General features: G+C 37.3%; 1 protein-coding gene across 8 annotated transcripts in view; it reads left to right on the forward strand.

The window, feature by feature from the left end:
- Positions 1 to 17277, forward strand: part of HMGCLL1 (3-hydroxy-3-methylglutaryl-CoA lyase like 1) — an 89457-nt gene extending 72180 nt beyond the window's left edge. For 4 of the 8 annotated variants that reach the window (XM_062572920.1, XM_062572915.1, XM_062572917.1 and 1 more), the window contains 2 exons: positions 7882 to 8040; positions 12244 to 17277. In XM_062572920.1, the coding sequence (XP_062428904.1) occupies positions 7882 to 8040; positions 12244 to 12357 (273 nt within the window). In that variant the 3' untranslated portion in view covers positions 12358 to 17277. The remainder of the gene's footprint in view (positions 1 to 7881; positions 8041 to 12243) is intronic. The other 4 variants (XR_009958026.1, XR_009958025.1, XR_009958024.1 and 1 more) reach the window with 4 other exon arrangements.
- Positions 17278 to 19685: the final 2408 nt, after the last annotated feature.

Here is a 19685-nt window from a genome sequence, read left to right on the forward strand (position 1 = left end):
GTGGATTCACGTGCTGCATATCTGATGTGCACTTCAAATACCAGCTCAGTGCCCCATAACTACACTCTGTCATTTTTCAGTATCATAACCCACAGTGAAATGTTTTCATTGCAACCTGTCTCAGAAGTTTTTTATTATCGGTGGTTCCAACCTTCATTGAAGTGATCCTCAGCTGATGTTCTGTAGTTCAACTGTTATGATCTACATCATCATTTTATTTTAATGGATACCTCTCTCCTCAGCTCATCCTCTGTGAGACACTCACTGCGAAATGAGTAGATTTTATTTCTTCTTCAGAGCCATCAATCTCATTCTTCAATCTCAGCAAAATTTTCTTCTCCTGGAGAACCCTCAGTAACTTTACCATCAACTTAAGTAATCTTTTTGTCCTCCCTGTCCATTCCAAGCCTCAGTTTATTCTCAGGTTTATTTTTAATCAATACACAGGAGTATAGCATGTGAGGATGGCTGCATTTAGGGCACTGACAACCTACTGCAATTGTTGGGTCTCTAGGTTAAGCAGTTTCCTCCCTGTAGCTGCCTATCGCTTTTTCTCTCTAGGTTCCTCCCTCCCCCCCTCCCCGATCCCAAGATTGTTGCCTTCACTGCTGTAGTTGTTTAACTCATCTTCTGACTGTGTCCTAGCCGGAATCTATGAAATAGATGCCCTGAATTTTTAAACTGAGTTATTTCACAACACATACCAAGCAGACAATTAAACCACCAGAGGTTTACTTCAAGGAAGCAGCTTCTGCCGAAGAGCATCTAGGACAATAACTACTTGCTTCAGCGACAGCTGAGCTGGGAAGTCTGGCAATGCTCTGTGTTGCCTCTGTGTTGCTTTTGAGGGGAAGGACGGAGAAAGGGAGAATGGAAAGTCATTCTGTGCTCTGATGGTCATCTCATCTTCGTGGCATTGAAATGTGTCTCCTGCTCCACCTGCAGGTTCCATGGTTCTTAGCAGGGAAGCAGCTTTCACTGTGTCTGCCTCTGAATTAGCAAACTGTGATGTGCTGTAGACAACAATGAATAAATAGTCAAAAAGAGAGCAAAATAAGCCTGCACAGATGATACTAATAGTGTTTTCTAAATATCTGCTTCCAAATTTTAATTTTGTTATGTTGTAGGATTTTGATTATGACTTTCTAGGCTTTTAAAAACCTCAAAATCAAAACTAAAATCATTCTTATGTTTGATGATATTGATTCCCCCAAAACATCTGCATAAGTTCTCTGAAAAAACAGGATTCACAGCACAGATCTGAAGTGCTAGAGCCAATTGGTGAGAGATGGTTAGTGCCCATGCAGGTGATGCAGTGTAGGCCATAGACACAGATCTGCCTAATTAATAATTTTAAAGAATTTCCTAATTGATAATTTCAAAGAAATTGCTCCATAGTTTTTTGGTGAGGTTGAGGGAAAGAGCATGGTCAGCTGCTGCTCTCTTGGGCTGTTCACCACTGCTCTAAGTGGATCCTCAGGCATTTTAACTCTGAGACTGACCAGTTTCTAACTTGCGAGTTGGAACTTTTATAAGTTTTATAAGTTAGACCAAACTGTGTGGTCTCTTAAAAACAAAGCTATTCCTGTGCCACCGTTGAGAATGTAAAGCTACAAGAATGACTCCATGAAGTGTTTGTTAGAATTGTTGAATATTAGCATGAGAAAGCATTTTCTTCCCCAGAACTTGTTTTTGGAAGTGGCCGAACCCATTTTTGCTGAAACTTTCCAAAACAATCCAGCAAACAGGGCACGGAAAATATAAGATCTAGAAGTTAAAGATTGACAAACTAATAAACAATTGAAAGTAGGGACTTACAATGGAAAGTGTTAAGGAACTTTAACTCTAGGTGTCATTGCAAGCTTTGCTTAATGAATGCGTCAGTAACAATATGAAAAGATGTGTACAGTAAGTTAAAGGAATGCTGTATTAATCTATTTTATGCTGTGTGTTTGACCATAAATTGCATCTCAATACATTTCAGAAGAAAAGGATTTTTTTCCTCATGAATATATTAATTTTGTAAATAGATGGAACAGGAAATTATAGACCTTAATGTAACAGTGACACCCTGTGGTCAGTAATGATGGAGTTGACTTTGAAAAATGTTGTTTTCTTCTGTGATGCCCTTTAGCAAGAGCAGAGAGAAAAAGAAGCAAAAAGGAAATGCAATTGGCTTGCAGTGTTTCCACAGAAGGAGATGGTGTCCCATTTTACTGTTTTACGTGTGAAAATATATATTCAGCTCAGTTACTAATACAGATCAGTTACTAAAATAGTACTTGTTTGCATGCCTTTGTCTTACTGAAATAAAAGGGAATGGCAAACCTTGATTTTAGATAACTTGGTGCTATAACTAGTGAAAGGGTCTCCGTGGGCACAGCTACCTTACAAAGTGTTTACCAGCATGTTTATTTGTATTTCTATGGTAATCTATACCTCTACAGGAAAGATGCCAGGAGAGGGATTTTTGCCTTAGGATATACCAAATAGTGATGGGTAACAGACCGATGCCATTGAGACACAATGATATGACAGTGCCGCAGCATTACAGTGTCACAGGCACTGACAGGGCTGCAAGACTGGGCAATTTGAATTAGCAGTCTTGTAGCAACTTCTGCATGGGCAATCTTTTACTTAATGTGTGCTGCTCTTCTTTGTACTTCTTCCTCTCTTCTTTGTGCAAACACTGAACTAATATAGTGGTATGTTGTTATAGCTAAATGCACCTAACTTTAAGGCACTTTGGTACTGACCTTCACAAGGCTGTGGTCCCTAAAGTTTCTGGGATGACAGATCTGTTACTATTTTGTGCATATACAGTAGCATACCAGGAGTACTGCTTCCTACCCAGACCTTGTGGATACTTCATAAGTACAAATGATAAAAAATGAATCTCAAAATTTAAAAATCCTAATTTATATGAAACCTAGTTTATAGTTTCTGATTCATAGGTCTGTAGTTTCAGAGTTACAGGTTAAGTGTCTGTAGTTAGTGATGCTGAACTGGCCATTATTAGGATAGAAACAAAATTACATTTCCCTCAGATGAAACCAGGCTTAAGATGAGTAAAGAAGCAGTCTGACTGTCCCAACAAGAAGCTAAGGGGAGGGAGGCAGTAAAGCAAACTGAGAAATATGAAGCATTTATTATTCACTAGCAGTAATAGTTTCCTGTTAAAATTGGCTATTTGACAAAACCAATGGTTTTAATTCCTTGCTTTCTCATTGGGGAGCTAGGAAGTTAATGTGGGACAGCAGCAAAAAGTCTTCTGCCTTCTCCAGAGAGTAAGCTAAAGCCAGCCAGAGCTAAAGTTTGGAAGGTGTTCAGGGACCACTATCAGGGATTTAGTGATTACCAAAGCTCTACAAGTGTCAGAAGAGACTGGAGCACTTAAGCTGTCCTGGAAGCCAAGCCATTGTTCACCCACGCACATCTCCATACATAAGCAGCTCAGTGAGTGCTCGTCTTGGACATATCCTATGAAATAGCTGCAGTGCAAATTCTCATGAATCGCAGCACAATTTAGTGCCTGTCAGAAAGTGACAATGAGACTGTGGGCTTTTTAAGGATATATTGACAGTGAATGTTTTGCGAGCTCAGGCTGCTGAAAGGCTTGGAACTCATTATGTCCTCTGAAAGCCTGACAAGTATTGTGCACGTGATGGAATATGAGGCCTTGTTTTACACTCTACCTTGATTTCTAGCTCTTGCTTTAGAGCCCATTATGCTTTTCAAGGGCTGTAAAAGTTTCAGAGCTGCCCAAACTTGCAAAGAAGTTATATATTAGTTGCAGTTTCAGACTCTGTACTGAGACAGGCTAGGCAGTAATATTAACCCCAGATTAGTTAGTAGTACTGCTGAAGAATATTTTCAGACATCTGGTTTTAGTGCTGTAAGAATGATCTTGGAATGTGGATTATTTAAGGACTTTTTGAGCGGGGCTGTGCTGGAGATGAACTGCACTGATTCCACACATGAATCAGAAAATGCCCTGTATTTGCTTGTCACTGAAAGAAGTATATGCGAAAGCAACTGAGCCTGCTGCTGAAATAGCTGTATATTGCAATAAACGTCTTAGCAGAAGTGTGGTAAAGAGAACTTTTAGGCACAATATCTTAAAAGAGACATTCACTCATTATGTGTTAAGAACACTAATTTGAAGACGTGAGATTTGGAGATTAGTCTGAGCTGCAGTACGCAACACCATGAATGTTAAGACCTTGTCTGCAATTGGCTGAACGTTAAAATGGCAAATCCATCCTAATGCAGATATAGTTATAGAAGTATAAACACGTTTATACCCTGCTTCTGGGAAGTAATGGTTTGAAGTGTCTCATAGTAGCATGAAAGCAGCTGTATGAGGATGTTACCAATGTAAAGCTGTGAACAGGCTTTCTCTTCTCTGTTTAGCCAGAACAGTTGATGGCATAATGACCACAGACCAACCATCATTACCTGTTACTGCTCCCACTGCTTAGCCAGCAGAAGGCATCGCTTTAATGCTCTTGCATGCACATAGGGAAAATTGACTGAGCTTGTTCCAGCTTCCAGTGAAGGTAGCTTGAATAAACTCAGATGAGGCTGCCCAAGATTGTTAAGGTTTGCTTCAACAAAGGCATGTACTTCATGCTACCTTTACGTTGCCTGCATTGCTGTGGGACCCAGGACCCCACCAGGTATTTATGAACACTTTCAGTAGATCCTGATAAGCAATATATACTTCCATATTATGAGATTTCCATTCCAAATTCTCCCCAGCTTTCAGCTGGCATACTATTCTGCCTGTTTTCAGAACCCATTTTGTCACCAAATACAGCTTTTTGTTGATTTTTTTACCATTTTTGCACAAAGGCAAGTGTTTCACGAGATAATTTGCTGCCATTAGAAAATGACTACTTATGTCATACTGAAGTTGTTCTTTAGTCTGTTGATATGCCTTGAGAGTTTGACAGTTTTGATGTTGTTTATCTATAACTTTTATGTCCATGTAAAAGTTACTGAGAATGAGTACAGCGAAGGGAATGCCCCTTGTTTAGCAGTTATGGCATAATCTGCCAGCTGGAGGGAAACTCCATGAAGAACATGGAGTTCTTATACATTTTCCTCTTTGAAACACTCATTTCTGAAGTAAATTGTTATTTCTGATGAAAGGCTGAAAATCAGATTGAGAGAGAGCAGACTTGATAGTGGGATGCATGCTCATATCACACTGGCACATCTACATGTTACACTCCTTTACTTTTTCGCCAGATCTTTTTCTGTAGCTGGGGTCTTTTCAGTAAGAAGCTTTAGTTGTGATTCTGCAGAGAAACTTGCAAGCCTGGCAGCTACCATTTTGAGCTTAAAGCAATAACTTCCAGAATAAATGCATGAATCTTAGCAGTTAGTGCAAAAGAAACAGAATTTCTAGTTGAAAGCTATCATAAACTCATATCCTCTGTGTATTGGACACAGATGTGTTAAATAACACATTTTTTGACCAGTGGGTTACACAAACAAAGTGTGTGACAAGTGACTGAAATGTGAAACATGTACTTTGATGATTCACTCCATAATTCACAGATTAGTGTACTTTTAAGCACAATATCCCTCCTCAAAGAGCCTCATTGTGTGAACAATATGAAACAGTACTGTCTTGCCTGTCATGGTTATGCACTTTGTGTCCTTTGAGGTCTTTATTAGAGGCTGGGAGCAGCCACCTACCTCGAGGTAATTTTCCCTGTTCTAGAGAAGGATCTGGGACAACACTCCTTTGTGTTACTCTTACTATTACCCTCCAGAACTGCTGAAACTTTAAACAGCCTATGAGACCAATGATAAGACTATGGAAAGCACTGTTAAAACAAGAAACAAGTACAACAAAGCCTTAGGGAAGATTATTTCAGAACTAAAAAACAAAACAAACAAACAAACAAAAAAACCCACACATATAAAGTGAGGCAAACAGGTACATTTGAAAAGGATACTTAGCAACTGCAACATACAGTGCATAATCCTTTGGCTGCTTTGCCAGCTAGTTGTATTTATGGCTGTGAGAAAGAAACTCAGACTCCTAGTTGAACATATGGGAGCAGTTAGGTTCCTCAGGATGAGAGCGACAGAAATCATCTTGCTGTACAGTTAGGTCTCTGAACTTACCTGTTAGAATCATAGAATCAGTAAGGTATCACAGGACTCCAGATGAGGCCTCCCCAGGGCTGAGGAGAGGGGCAGGATCATCTCCCTCGACCTGCTGGCAACACTCTTCCTAATGCACCCCAGGAGACCATTGGCCTTCCTGGCCACAAGGGCACATTGCTGGCTCATGGTAACTTGTCATCCACCAGCACTCCCAGGTGTTTCTCTGCAGAGCTGCTCTCCAGAAGATCAGCCCCCAGCTTGTCCTGGTGCCTAGGGTTATTCCTCCCTAGGTGCAGGACTCTGCACTTGCCCTTGTTGAACGTCACGAGGTTCCTCTCTGCCCAACTCTCCAGCCTGTCCAGGTCTCTCTGAATGGCAGCACAGCCCTCAGGTGTGTCCTCCCAGCTTGGTATCATCAGCAGACTTGCAGAGGAGGCACTCTGTCTCCTCATCCAGGCCATTGAGGAATAAGTTGAACAAGACTGGACTCAGTACTGAGTCCTGGGGGACTCTGTTAGCTATAGGCTTCCAACTAGACTGCACCACTGAGCACAACCCTCTGAGCTCTGCCTTTCAGCCACTTCTCAATCCACCTCACTGTCCACTTGTCTAACCCACACTTCCTGAGCTTCTCTAGGAGGATGTTATGGTCAGTGTCAAAAGCCTTGGTGAAGTCAAGGTACACAATGTCGACTGCTCTCCCCTCATCAACCTAGCCAGTCGTTCCATCATGGAAGGCTGTTGATCAGTTATATTTCCAAGCCTTAATTTAAATGAGCAAACTTAACACTGTACGTAAATAATTCTCTTAAAAAATATGCAAAGTGAAGGTTAGAATCTATGTCCATGCCGAACTTCCATGATATCCAGGTATTCAGTTATTCAAAGCACCCTCACAACTGGAACCTTTGACTGCTTCTCCAAGACTCTGCCAGGGTGAAAAGTTTATCTCTGGGAGACTGTTTCCTCTAGATTGGTGGCTACTGAAAACAAAGAAAAAATCAGACTCACCAGAATAAAGTCCTTTAGATCTTTTTTCCAATTAATTTGAACTCATAAACTCTTTAACAGATATGTTAAAATATATTTTTTTCCTTAAACTATAGTGTTTTACCTGGGTGAAATACCCTATAGTCTTCTCCTAAAATTGGAACGAAAAAAATTCCACAAAATTATTTACATACAGGTTTCATCATATGTGATAAAGAGGAAAGACAAAAGAAAATCAGAAGATGGAAAACGCTAAGAGGGACACTCTTCATGGACAGATAGCTATTAATATAAAAGACATTTTTAGAGGATAAGTGACCCAAAATCTTTTGGAAGACACAGTCAGATGCTAATATTAAGACTTAATGCTTATACATATGCTTAAAATTATACATTTGAATAAACACATTGTTTGTTTTTCGTTGTGTGTAAGCCTCTGCAGGATTAGATGCAAGCTACTTAAAAACAACATGTAGAGACATAGAGAGAAAGCATAAAATTCTGTTTCACTCTAAAACAGCATTGTCTTACCTGCCAAAATCACATGAAATGGGCCATTGGTTCTCGGTTCCATATTCTGTATTTGAAGAGTCTTACCTTATAAAAATGTCAGGACTGAGATCATTATAGGGAATTTCCACTGTGGAACATGTCCATTTTTGGAGAAGTATGCATTTTATCTATGGTAGCTAGCATAGTCTAACTTTTATGAATAATTGTAAATAATAATCTCTGCTGATGTGTCATTTCTGTGCTATTATTTTCCAGATGGGGGTTGCTGTTGTGGATTCATCTGTTGCAGGATTGGGTGGTTGTCCCTATGCAAAAGGTGCTACTGGAAATGTGGCCACAGAGGATGTGATATACATGCTTAATGGTTTGGGGATCAATACAGTAAGATATCTTCACTTTCTACCTTTTGAAACTGTAAGAGAAAAAAATATTTTTCTACAAAACCTGAGATTCATACCTGACAATTGTTTGTGATGTACAAGGTGTTGAGAGAAAATGGTAATTTTGCAAGCTCAATGATTTAACGTTGCTTGACTTATAACACGACTAATGTTTTCTACACTACCAATAGTGAAAACTAATCTGACTATTTGACAGGAATTTGACTGAACCGTCTCTCTCTCTCTCTCTCTCTCTCTCTCTCTCTCTCTGTAGGTAGAGATATGATGTTGCAACTCGGTAGCAATTGTTTTGAGTCAATGCTCTGCCTCAGTTACCACAAAAATTCACTAGTGTAGACATTGCCCCAGAAGGCTAATCATCTCTTCATTGGAAAGACAAAGGGGATCTCTGCTTTGCACAAAGGTCACAGGCCTTTGGATTTGGTTCATAGTGTTTATTAATATTTTGTCAAAATTTCTGCAAAAAAGAATAGCAGTATTTGGAGCCAAAGCACAGGACACTGCTATTTGTCATATACTCACTTAATACCTCTCAATATAGTACAAAATCCATCTATAATATCCCTGCTGGGATTGCCATATCAATTACTCATTTTTCCTGGGAATCTGTTAATACTGTCTCCTCCAATGGATGTGGACTCTGGTCTTCCTGTTGGTCTTCATTATTCTAGAAATGTGGCATCATGAGTTCTTACGACCTCAGGCAATACAATGACTTTACATTTAACTTAGACATTGACTTTGAAAGAATCAAGTTCAAAGCAGAACATATAAAGAGCTGCCAAAAATGATACTTGTGTGGTTTATATTTAAACTACTGTAGGAAGAAATTTAAAAAGCCTGATTTCTGACACACAAAAATAAAAATTATTGGGGAACTGTCTATTATTTGCAGTTCAGTGTGGCAGGCATGCTAATAATCTTCCTTGGCAATAGAAGGATCATGGAACTTGTCTCCAAATTGTACATCCCCTGCAAACTGTTAAATCATATTTAGTATCTTACAGAGTGCAATGTAATGCTTATCTGCTTTCATGTGCTTCTTAGGGAGTTCTGGTTAGAGGTCAGATAAATGTATAGGAAAAATATAATCACAAATGGCCATTATATAACTGGACTCTGTTTTGAGCTGTTTAGAGGTGTTGTGGGGTTGCTTTTTCACAAAGAATATGTTTATTCTTTTAAAATAACACAGTTCTTAAAATATTCAGTTTGAAATGGGGAGAGATCATGCACTTCACACAGTTTATGTTGCTGTATGCTTTTCAGACTTAGGCTCTTTTATTTTGCTTGGGCAAAATACCCATTTTCTACTTTTCTAACTGATTCCTAGCAAAAGGAATCAATTAGATAAAATAATCCTGATTAAATGAAATATGTCTGGTTCCAGGTTTACTGAAGATTTGCTAAACTGTGGACAAACTGGTCTTCACGCAGGAATCTAACTGGTCCTAAAGGCTGACAAAAAGTCCTCTGACAAACATATTTAGTTCTCCTCCTTTTTTATTTTTAGATTATGCAATAGCACAAGACTTTGCTTCTTGACCCTTTTATGTCCCATTAAGAAGAGACAAATTCCCAAATGTAGATGTGGACCCTCACAATTATTATATTAATATACGAGATTTGGTCTTGCCATGTTGACTCTTGTTGGTACCATGGTCAATTCTGTAATTATTATCAGAACAATCTGTTTATATGTCTTTTTTGTATAATGGCACGTACTGAAATTATAATTACTAACAGTGTCCATTTCTAAGGAGCTCTTTCTCTTGTTCCTTTTGGCTATGCACTAAAGCTCTCATTTTATGAGAAGCTGAGGTCTTTTTACATGTAAGGACTGAAGTTGCTTAAAGTGTCAGCCAAAGGATGGAAAATATTTAAATGTTCATTATTGTGTTCAGATTGACTGGATACATCAAAATAATAATTAGTGCTGGTTTTGTAGCATTCTTCGGAAGGCATAACCAAGAAGTGTCATATGAAGTTAACCTTTAGCAGCGTAAAGGCAAAGTAAATTTCTAGCAGAGTCCATCTACAAAGAGTTTTATTTGTTGTACCATGGTAAATGAATAGAAAATTATGTCATAGATCATTAATGCTTATGAAAATTTGTAGGGAAATGTACTTTATACAAAGATAGTTTCTATATGGTTCCTTTGCAGTTACCGTAATAGTTCTATTGGTTATGATGCCTTCAAAGTGCTTAGCACACAATAAGCCTTTCTGAGAAGCAATTATTAGCCTCACATTACAGGCAGCAAACCTAAAGTTCAGAGAGATAATAGACATGGTATTTATGAGTGGTGAATGAGAACTGATTAATTGAAGTAAATGGGAGTTAAAGGATTTTGCCTTCTTTTAGAAGCTATTTAGTTTCTTAGAGGGTTCCAACTTAGGTTGCTTGTCCAAGATCAGAGATGCTTTTGGACATACATGTGTTTATGTTTCGTGGAATCAGAGAATAATTCTGAGTATATGGAACAGTTACCAAACACATTTAAGTACATATTTGGCATCCACTTGAAGACATACTATCTTGACAGAAGAACCTTTGTCACTACTCTTTTCCCATTGCCATCTATGAATCATGCTTGTAAATGCTGGGTTTTGTGCCCTCATGCAAACCTCTTTGGTTCATGACACTTACATAAGAAAGAAAATTTACAATAAGAAAGAAAATACAAGCAGAGATGCTTGTATTCCATTTAATGAATGTGAACAGTGAACATATGTTTCTTATCGGCACATATCACATTATGCAGTGCTACAGTGTTGAAAATATGAATTTTCTATAGCTATTCTTTTTTATTTTGGAGTCTTCCATTGCCCAACTGCCAGGTATGTCTATGGTGGCATGTTTCTCATTTCTTTCTCTTAAAAAAGCACAGATGCTCTCAGAATTTTTTAGATGACATTATGGACAATAGCACACTACAAACTAAAGCTAAGTAATGACCAATAAAGGATAAACAGAATGAAATGAAATCACCCTTGTTATAACTCTAAAGATGTCAAAGTCATAAAAGGACGTATTTGAACAATATGTTTTAGATGGTGCTAAGTACTAGAGCTGATCAGAAACTTTGAAACATTTGTTTTAAATTAAAAATGTTTTTTATTCTATTTACGTGAAATAATTTCTGTTCTCAGTAACACATCTAGCTGACCATAAGGATGAAAATGGCAAAGATTACTGTAGAACATGGAATTAAGTACTAGGACAAATAAGGGGTTTAAGCATCTAATCAAGTGTATGCATTAGTAGACTGTAGTGCGTAAATCCATGTTATGAAAGTGTATTTCCAGTGTGATACATCTTGTACCCTTCAATGCCCAGCAACACATTTCCCCCAGTTTTATGTAACTGTCTGTTTAGTGTATTGACAGTTCAATTCCCCTTTTTTTCTTCTCTTCTGAAGAAACTTTACTGACTTTTAAATCCCTATCTTTGGAGCAAGTACTTATGTCATTTTTGTGATCTAACTCTCAAACTTTAACTCTACATGAGTACTTCAGGAGACTAATAACAAAATATTTTTTTCCTCCTTGATCAGTGATCTGATTGCACTTCAGCAATCAAGAGATACTAATGTCTTACATTATTTTTAAAAAAGAGTTGATTGCTCAAGGAACAGCTTTTTAGCCAGATCAGTCATCTGCATTTTTTTTTGCTCAGTTGTGTTAGTAATGTAAATTGTAATTTTAAATTGAAGAGAATTTCTTCAAGAAGATTATATTTATTTAAGAGAATACAGGATCCCATTTCTCGCTGCTCTCAGTTGCCAATTCAAGTGCAAGTCTCCTCCATTTGCCTGAACTGTGAATGGGATACTTAATTTATAAACATGAAGTTTCATAGTTTTCAGTGATAAATAAGTACAGCACGTATTTCAAAACTGCACTTCTAGTTTCTTCCAGCTGTTATTCCAGTTGTCTATTTCAGTTTCCTCTGCGTGTGAAAGATATTACTACAGTATTCCATGCACTGCGGTTAGGGTCAGGAATCACCCTCAAAATGGCAGAATTCTTCAAACAATAGGAAACTGGTTATTGTGTAAGCCAGTATAACTCTATTCCTCTCCATAATTTCCCTGTGCTATATATCAGACCCTTTGTTTGCAAAAATTAGAATCTGGACCCAGACAACGTGCAGTTTAAGCATTTTCAGTGTCTGTATTTATTATTCTTAACATTTTTTATCTCTGTTTTTTAGGGAGTAAATCTTTACACAGTGATGGAAGCCGGGAATTTCATCTGTATGGCTTTGAACAAGAAAACAAACTCAAAGGTTGCACAAGCTTCCTTCAGTACTGGAACCATCAATTAAATGAAATATTTTTTACAAATTTATTTCATTTGTCATAGACCTTGACCAAGGCCATTTATATTAAGAAAACAAATTCAAGAAAACCATTTCAGTAGAAAACCAAAATAGAAGCCAGATATAACTTCTTATTATGGGAAGGGTTGCTGTAATCTAGTGTCTTGTCAAGCACTGTCTGATTTGCAAGTAAGAAATAAATGACTGTATTGCAGAACCATATGCTTTGTACTTCTACAGATGAGAAAATGTATACACACCAGGACATTTTACTGTGTATTTAAGTTAAAAGTAAGTTCTTTTTAGAAAAATTGGTTAGAAGCCGAGAATACATAGTTAATTTTTATCAAGATGACTTTAGAACAGTACAAATATTTGCAGTAGTTTATGAGATCCCACATTGTGTGTGGCCTTTCTATTGTGTATTTTATTTATCTGGACCTATATTTTTCATTTGTCAAGTCAGTTGTGTTATGAACATGAAGCCAAATTCACCATAAGAAATTTTTAGCAATAGCACTTTTATATTTTTATTTTGTTTAACATCTGTTAAATATATAGATGACTTTCTCTTGGTTCCAGGACTTTGTGGTGAATGGCAGCCTGCCAGATCCTCCAAATCTAATGCAAATTTCCTTATTTGTTACATATGTTAAATTTGTTGTAGTTGCCTTTTTCGTCAACTGTGTTAAAACTTGATTATCTGAAGCAACTAAAAAATAGCAAGGTTTTCAGCCATTGTTCAGCACAGTAGTAATATAGAACAGACTAGATTTTTGTCCAAAATCTTATCAAACATTTTGACTTTTCATTTTATAATCTATGAATTGATATTCTCACTTATCATAAATTGCGAATTTTTGAGCATGATAATACTCTACTGGACTAGCTTACACAGAGAGAACCATCTACAGGTTTTCTCTGTAGTCTTGTGGTAGAGGTGCTGTAACTTTTAAATGTCCTGGTTCAGCTGGATGGTAGTGAACTGTGTTGTCATTTGTAGATCAATAATGGACAAATTCAAAGAAGAGTCTTACCATCTCTAAAAACTTCAAATATTCCATGAAAATATTTTCATTTTTCAGCCTGAAACCTGAGTACTGTTATTGATTGTTTGTGCAGTATTCTTCGGTAATTCTCTGTGTGCTTAATTTTAATCTATAGTTCTTCTGAAAAGTACCTGTTGACGTAGAAGTCCAAAACCCTGGACTATGACCTTTTTCCATATACTCCATTTTTCTCTGAAATATGAAAGCTTGGAAAAGATAAGATGAAAGAAAATGAAAGATAACATGTAAAGAAGGAAAAGGCTGGATCATAGTTGTCTGGAACTCAGTCTGCCAAGTTACAACTGAGTCTTAGCTTGCCTTTGAAATTCCCTAGTGAACCTTTCCTGAGGTTCCTTGGCATAGCTTAAGAAAGTCAAACTTGGCGTGCCATGTAGCTTAAAGATAGAAATTTAATACAGTCCATGTTTATGCTGTGATGATAGTGAAAACCAATATAAACTACGTTGTTGTCACTGTGGCCTTTGTATCAAATGTGAACTTTAATGTAACTGTGTCTTGAGCCATCCATAGGATTGAAAATTCTGTAATGGATTAAATCCAGTAAAGTAAGGAACGTGCAGCGGTACTTAGGGTGTACTTAGTCCAGTAATTAGTAGTTAAGCCTGATTGAGATGCCAGAATTGACGTCTCAAGACACTCTAATTCAGATGCCATTTTCCCCTGAAGGTGCCTAATCACACTATAACACTTCTGTTTATAATACAATTTCCTCTTCAGTTTGCTTCTGTGCATGCAAAAATTAGGTCAGATTGAGATAAAGTATCCATTGCACAGGTAAGGTCTGAGGAGCATTCTTCCATCCAAGATCCTAGGAGCATGTTTAATCCACATGAGCAGGAAGACTGAGTTTCTCAAACAAAGTAAATTTTTCTTAGAAGAAAGTAGTTGTGGTGCATCCCACCTTGTAAATATTAGCCTGACTGTTGTATTAAACAATTGAAGATCTGAGGTCAGCTTGCTACTCAACCTGCAGGTGTTTAAATACACATTTTTTTGGTATCATAATTAATGGATCTAACCATTAAGTTACATTAGAACTGAAAAAAAAATACACTTTCCAGTAAACCTAGTTAAAGTTGTGCCACTCTATAGGACAGAATTAAAAACTGCTGAGACCAGAAAGTCTACTGAGTTACAGTAATCCAGGGTGGAGATCACAGATAGTTTGTCAAGATCATTATAAAGGAGGAAGAAACATGAGAAAAAGAATCTCTGTAACAGATAAGAGTTTTGTCCTGGAAGATGTTGGTGAGCTGAATAAATATTGTCTACTTTTTTTAGTAAGTATTCTAACTGCAACATTTTCAGTAAAAGTGAATGTTACACTACCACCCAACTTTCACTTTGGAATAAGAGAATTAACTCTGCTCAGTTCTTTGAGAGAGGAGTTCAACGTGTCTGTATCCTAATCTACCATGAAGGATTCCTAACTTTGGCTCTAGGGGACCCTTAAACTCTGGAGAAGTTTTCAGATGTATCTCTGTGAATGCCATATCATAGGCTTCTTAGCGTCTGGGCTGTCCATTTTACCGTTCTAAGGCTTCCTGATTCTCCATCCTTCTGATTCTCTGAAACTGGATGCCTACTTCATCATCGAGATGAACAACTTAAAACGCCTCAGTTCTTTATTGAGTCTATTCTAGAAACTACTTGAGAGCTTGTGGAGAGACTTAGGTTCAAGTCCGTTGTTCTGTAAGGATGTGAGCAGAAGAAAAGATGAACAGTCACATCTGGATCCCGTACTTTACGCTCACATTCAGCTTCAATCACATAGTGAGTTACAGTAATCCAGGGTGGAGATCACAGATAGTTTGTCAAGATCATTGCAAAGGAGGAAGAAACATAGAGTCAGCTTCAAAAAAACATTTATGTGCCAAAAGTGCCACCTGGGATGAATTTAGGTCTGCGGGTCCAGGTGAGTAATCTCCACAAAATCCTTCTTTACTTGTAACGTGGCTAGGAGTTGTTAGACGTCTCATGTTCTCATTACTAAATTTTGTTAGGCATGTAAAGTTCTATGGCTCTGCCTTCCTGAACTGACGTTGTTTTGTCTATACTAAGCATTTTAACAACTAATTTTTGGCTTCACAAAATAGACGTATACTGACCTTTAGCATCAGAGCCTAATCCAGTAGTTGTGGCATGAGCACGCATTGTACACATTGGCAGCGGTGAGCTGAGCATGCGGTAAAGCAGTTGAGACTATATCTGTTCCAAAGCATGGCCAGAACTATATTGATGGTGCCATTGGTCTCCCATGCTTCTGACCTTTTAAAACTTTTTGTTTATCTTCAGAGTGACCCACAGTGAGTAGTTCCTGTTCTCTCAGACCCTCTCAGTGTCCCACAACGAGAATATTGTTTTTACTTCATCCTGAAGGTGAGCTTTAGTTTTCTCTGGCTCACACTATGGGAATGTGGGCACATGATGCCTCCCTGCTTATTTTGCTGTGGTCACATATAAATGCTGGAAAGGGGGTAGCATAGACCAGGAGAACCTGCAGAGGAGAGAAAGAGTAGTCACTGATTGTTTTGTGTGAGTCTTATTAGTGAGAAATTATTAGATGCAAGAGGATACTTCAGTGCTTTGAAGATTGTTTTGTCTGCAGTTCACTGTATCAAAGTCACTATAGAGCTCTGACAGAACAGCATGGAGATTGTCTTACTTGTGCCATGGCCGTGGAGATAGTAAACTGGAGTTGCCAGAGCAGACTTTGGTCTGTGCCCTGGTCTGAACCTGTGCAGCATCCACAATAACTGACCAATGTCACATTTACTGGAACTTTCTCTAATAATTTCATAATAGTTTTTTCCCCATGCTGCAGGCGATACTTAGAAGGTCAAATACTGGCTTCTTTAGCTGGGCAAGATACTGTAGTTTTTCAAAGGCTTTTTTGGCAAAGAAGTTGATTAGTTCCATTAGCGATGAGAATAATTGTTCTTCAGTGCCTTTCACAGGACAGCAGTGACATGGATCCTTTACATGGATAGCGCTAATGTCTTCCAGTAGCCACTTGCTTTGTAGTTTAAACTTTTACATTATGGCAACTTGGCTCTGGACCAGCAATTTAATGTTTCATTTTCATGTATAACCAGGGTTTATGGGAATAAGAAGTGAATATTCTGATCTTGTGAATAAGTCCAGAGAGGCTTCGGTTAATTTTCCTTTCTTAATAGCGTCATTTGAGTGCATAAAACTTTTATTATTGTAATAAGGAGCCACTGAATGAAGACTGCAAGACTGTGAGGTAAATTCCTGTGTTTGGGATCAATGCTGTTGAAAGGAAGTAATACTTGTCCAAAGAGTGAATGTGTATGTATAAGATCTACCTGTTAATAGAGTTATTTTCAAGGTCCAGAAATACCGTTTAATTACTATGTTAAATACCTGAAAATGAGGATTCTCTGACACTCAGTTTTTGTATGATTTCTCAGACTGCCTTAAGTTCTCTTTAAAAAAAGAGAGTAATATTTGTCTTGTTCACATAACATCGATAATTAGTGTTAGGGAAGATACCTGAAGTGTCTGAAGAACTGAATAAATAGAAAAATCAGTATGGAAAACTGAATGAAAGATGACATTTGTTTTCCAATTCTTGACTTGCTGATAAATGCTTTTCTTTTGTCGTGTTTCATTTTTGAAGATCATTTTTCTCTGCAGGCCTCCTCTAACACAGTGTTGGTCTTCATTGCTACAGCATGTAAAAGGACTAAAGACAAAGCCAACGTAGTGCTTCGAATCAGATGTCAAAGCAAGGATTTTTTTTGTTAAGAAATTGTCACCTACCCTTTTGGTTAAATACATTGGTGATTTTGCAATGTGTGATGTTAAAGATGAAATAAAATGTATCTCAGTGTTTACTGAAACTGATAAGCTTATGTAGAATGCCAGATTCAGCAGCTCTGACTGACCAGCTCACATGCACGACATTAGTAAATATAAACTGTCACTCTGACATGTAGGTCTGTGTTGACTTTGTTACCTCGTAATCCATTCTGAGTGCATTTTCTTAGGATTACCTTTTTATCAGTTGTTCCTGTGTGCTTTTATAGCTGACAAATCTCTTCTAAGTAACTAGGGAAACATATTTCTTCCCTCCATTAACTAGACATTAAAAGCTACATCAAATAATGGAGTTGGGAGTCTGAAAATTCAATGAGGCATTATCTAACTTTAGATGTTCGACTGCAAAGTAGAAATCAGTGCACTGTAAGTGATGTCTGAGACCCCCTACACACTTCACGGGAGACTGAATTACTTTAGTATGTAGTCTGAAATAGTATGTCAATCAGGGAAATATCTTGGGAAAGTCAGTAATAAAATTCCCCACCTCATGGTACTGTTCCAGTGCCTCAACATGAGCGGCATTCAGTTTTCTTCACCAGCTTGAATCCAGCGACAAGGTTTTCTCTGATGGAGCAACACTCACAGTCATTTTTGAAAGAGGTAAATGATATTCCCCTTTTAGGGCATCATTTGGGGAATGGTGATGGTCCTACTTCCATCCATTTGCTGTATTAGTGACTTGATCTGACACCTAGGACCAGGGTATAATTCCCTCTAGATGCTGGAAAGGCTGAGTCTGTGTCTCTCTCCAGGAAGTGTGTTCTCTCACCTCACAAACAGGAGAGATGGCTAAGAAAAATCCTCCTCTTGAAGAATTCAAGACTCACTGTGGTAAGACAAGAGAAGTGGAGACCTGACTTTACAGCTTTGTATCTTGGATGCTGCATAAGGAACAGATCTGTGTATTTGTCCCCCAAACTGTGTATTCATTTAATATGAAAAAATCCTTAGATAAACTGCATAAACAAAGCAAATATTGGAACCCAGTATCCCCTTTTCAAATGAGTGTATTTTAAGAGTAAAATTCATGTTTTTCCTCCTCTAGCCCAATCAATCTTTATTTCTTCAGTGTGCAGCATCCTGGCTCCAGTGGAAGGCAGGCATGCAGTGTCCTTACCCAAAATGACCTATATCCTGGGAATCCCAAGTCATTCTCCCAGTGACATCAATGTGAGCTTAACTCTCCTCAGCTGAGAATTAGGTGCAGATGTCTCACTTCACAGGAAAATATTTTAATGATGAGAATGTTATAAAAGAACTCACTTCTGTCACATATGGCTGAAATTGCTTTGCATGGTGTATGATATTGTTAAGTATTTCCTAAATGTTTAGAAGATCAGACTAAAACAGCCAAATGGAAGGATCTCACTCTTTGGAAAATGTTATTGACAGAATTATAACCGGATTTATGTAGCTAGTGCTACATAAGCAGCATACATTGCATATTCTTTGTTCAAGCAGTTAGAATTTAGGTTCAGGATTTAGGTTCTAACTAATTGTTAAGTCACTTGAATACAGATAATCACAGCAGAAATTCCTTTATTTAATAATTAACACTTAGTTGCAATTCACAAAATACAGTATCAGTCTGAAACATAAAGAATTGTGATATAGATCCATTTTACATATATTGCAGAGAAAATAAACTTCTTCATTAAGCATTAAAGTCAGTCCTAATAAAGACAGCCAATAAAATTACAAAAGTAATATAACAGCCACTAAATATTTTTCTGTTTTTTCATAATAACTCACATCCCTACCTGCAGTTTCAAATACATATGTGTATATGTGCATATGTGTAAGTGCATGTATGCAGAGAGCTCCTAACATCTAAATATAAAATTATTAGAAAATAAAAGTTTTAAGATAAAAAGTTTTTATGTTTCTTTTAGTTGAATAAAGAGGTCTATTTAAATCTGAATATAAATGGACTTCTGCAAATTTCACAACTCAGATTGTTCAGCATTGCATTATTGTTTTTTAAAGTCAGACTGAAAACCAGCAAAGGATTAATTTCCTCTGTGTATTTCCTATAATAAAGAAATGTTTTTATTCAATACTGAGAATGTATTCTTAAGAATATTCTCATAAATTTTCCTATTTATGGTTTGAAGATTAAGAGTGTTAATATCTCTATTAACTCCCAGATAACCTTCATGGTGGGAGATATACTAAATGCTGTTATTTGGTAAGCTGACGGAGATTTTTTTTTTTTTTTTGATTAGTAAACTACCCAATTTTCCATTCTTTATATCTATTGCATTATTATAGAAATAATGATTTAGTAATGAAATAGTATTTGATTGTGAAACAAGAAGGAACTTTTGGGTTTATGCATGTTCCAAGGAAAGAGGAATAATATATGGTATAATTGTTAAAATCTCTAAAACTTTCCAGCATAGGATTGTACACCTCAGA

This window comes from Rhea pennata, chromosome 3, assembly GCF_028389875.1.
Source record: "Rhea pennata isolate bPtePen1 chromosome 3, bPtePen1.pri, whole genome shotgun sequence".
NCBI lineage: Eukaryota > Metazoa > Chordata > Aves > Rheiformes > Rheidae > Rhea > Rhea pennata.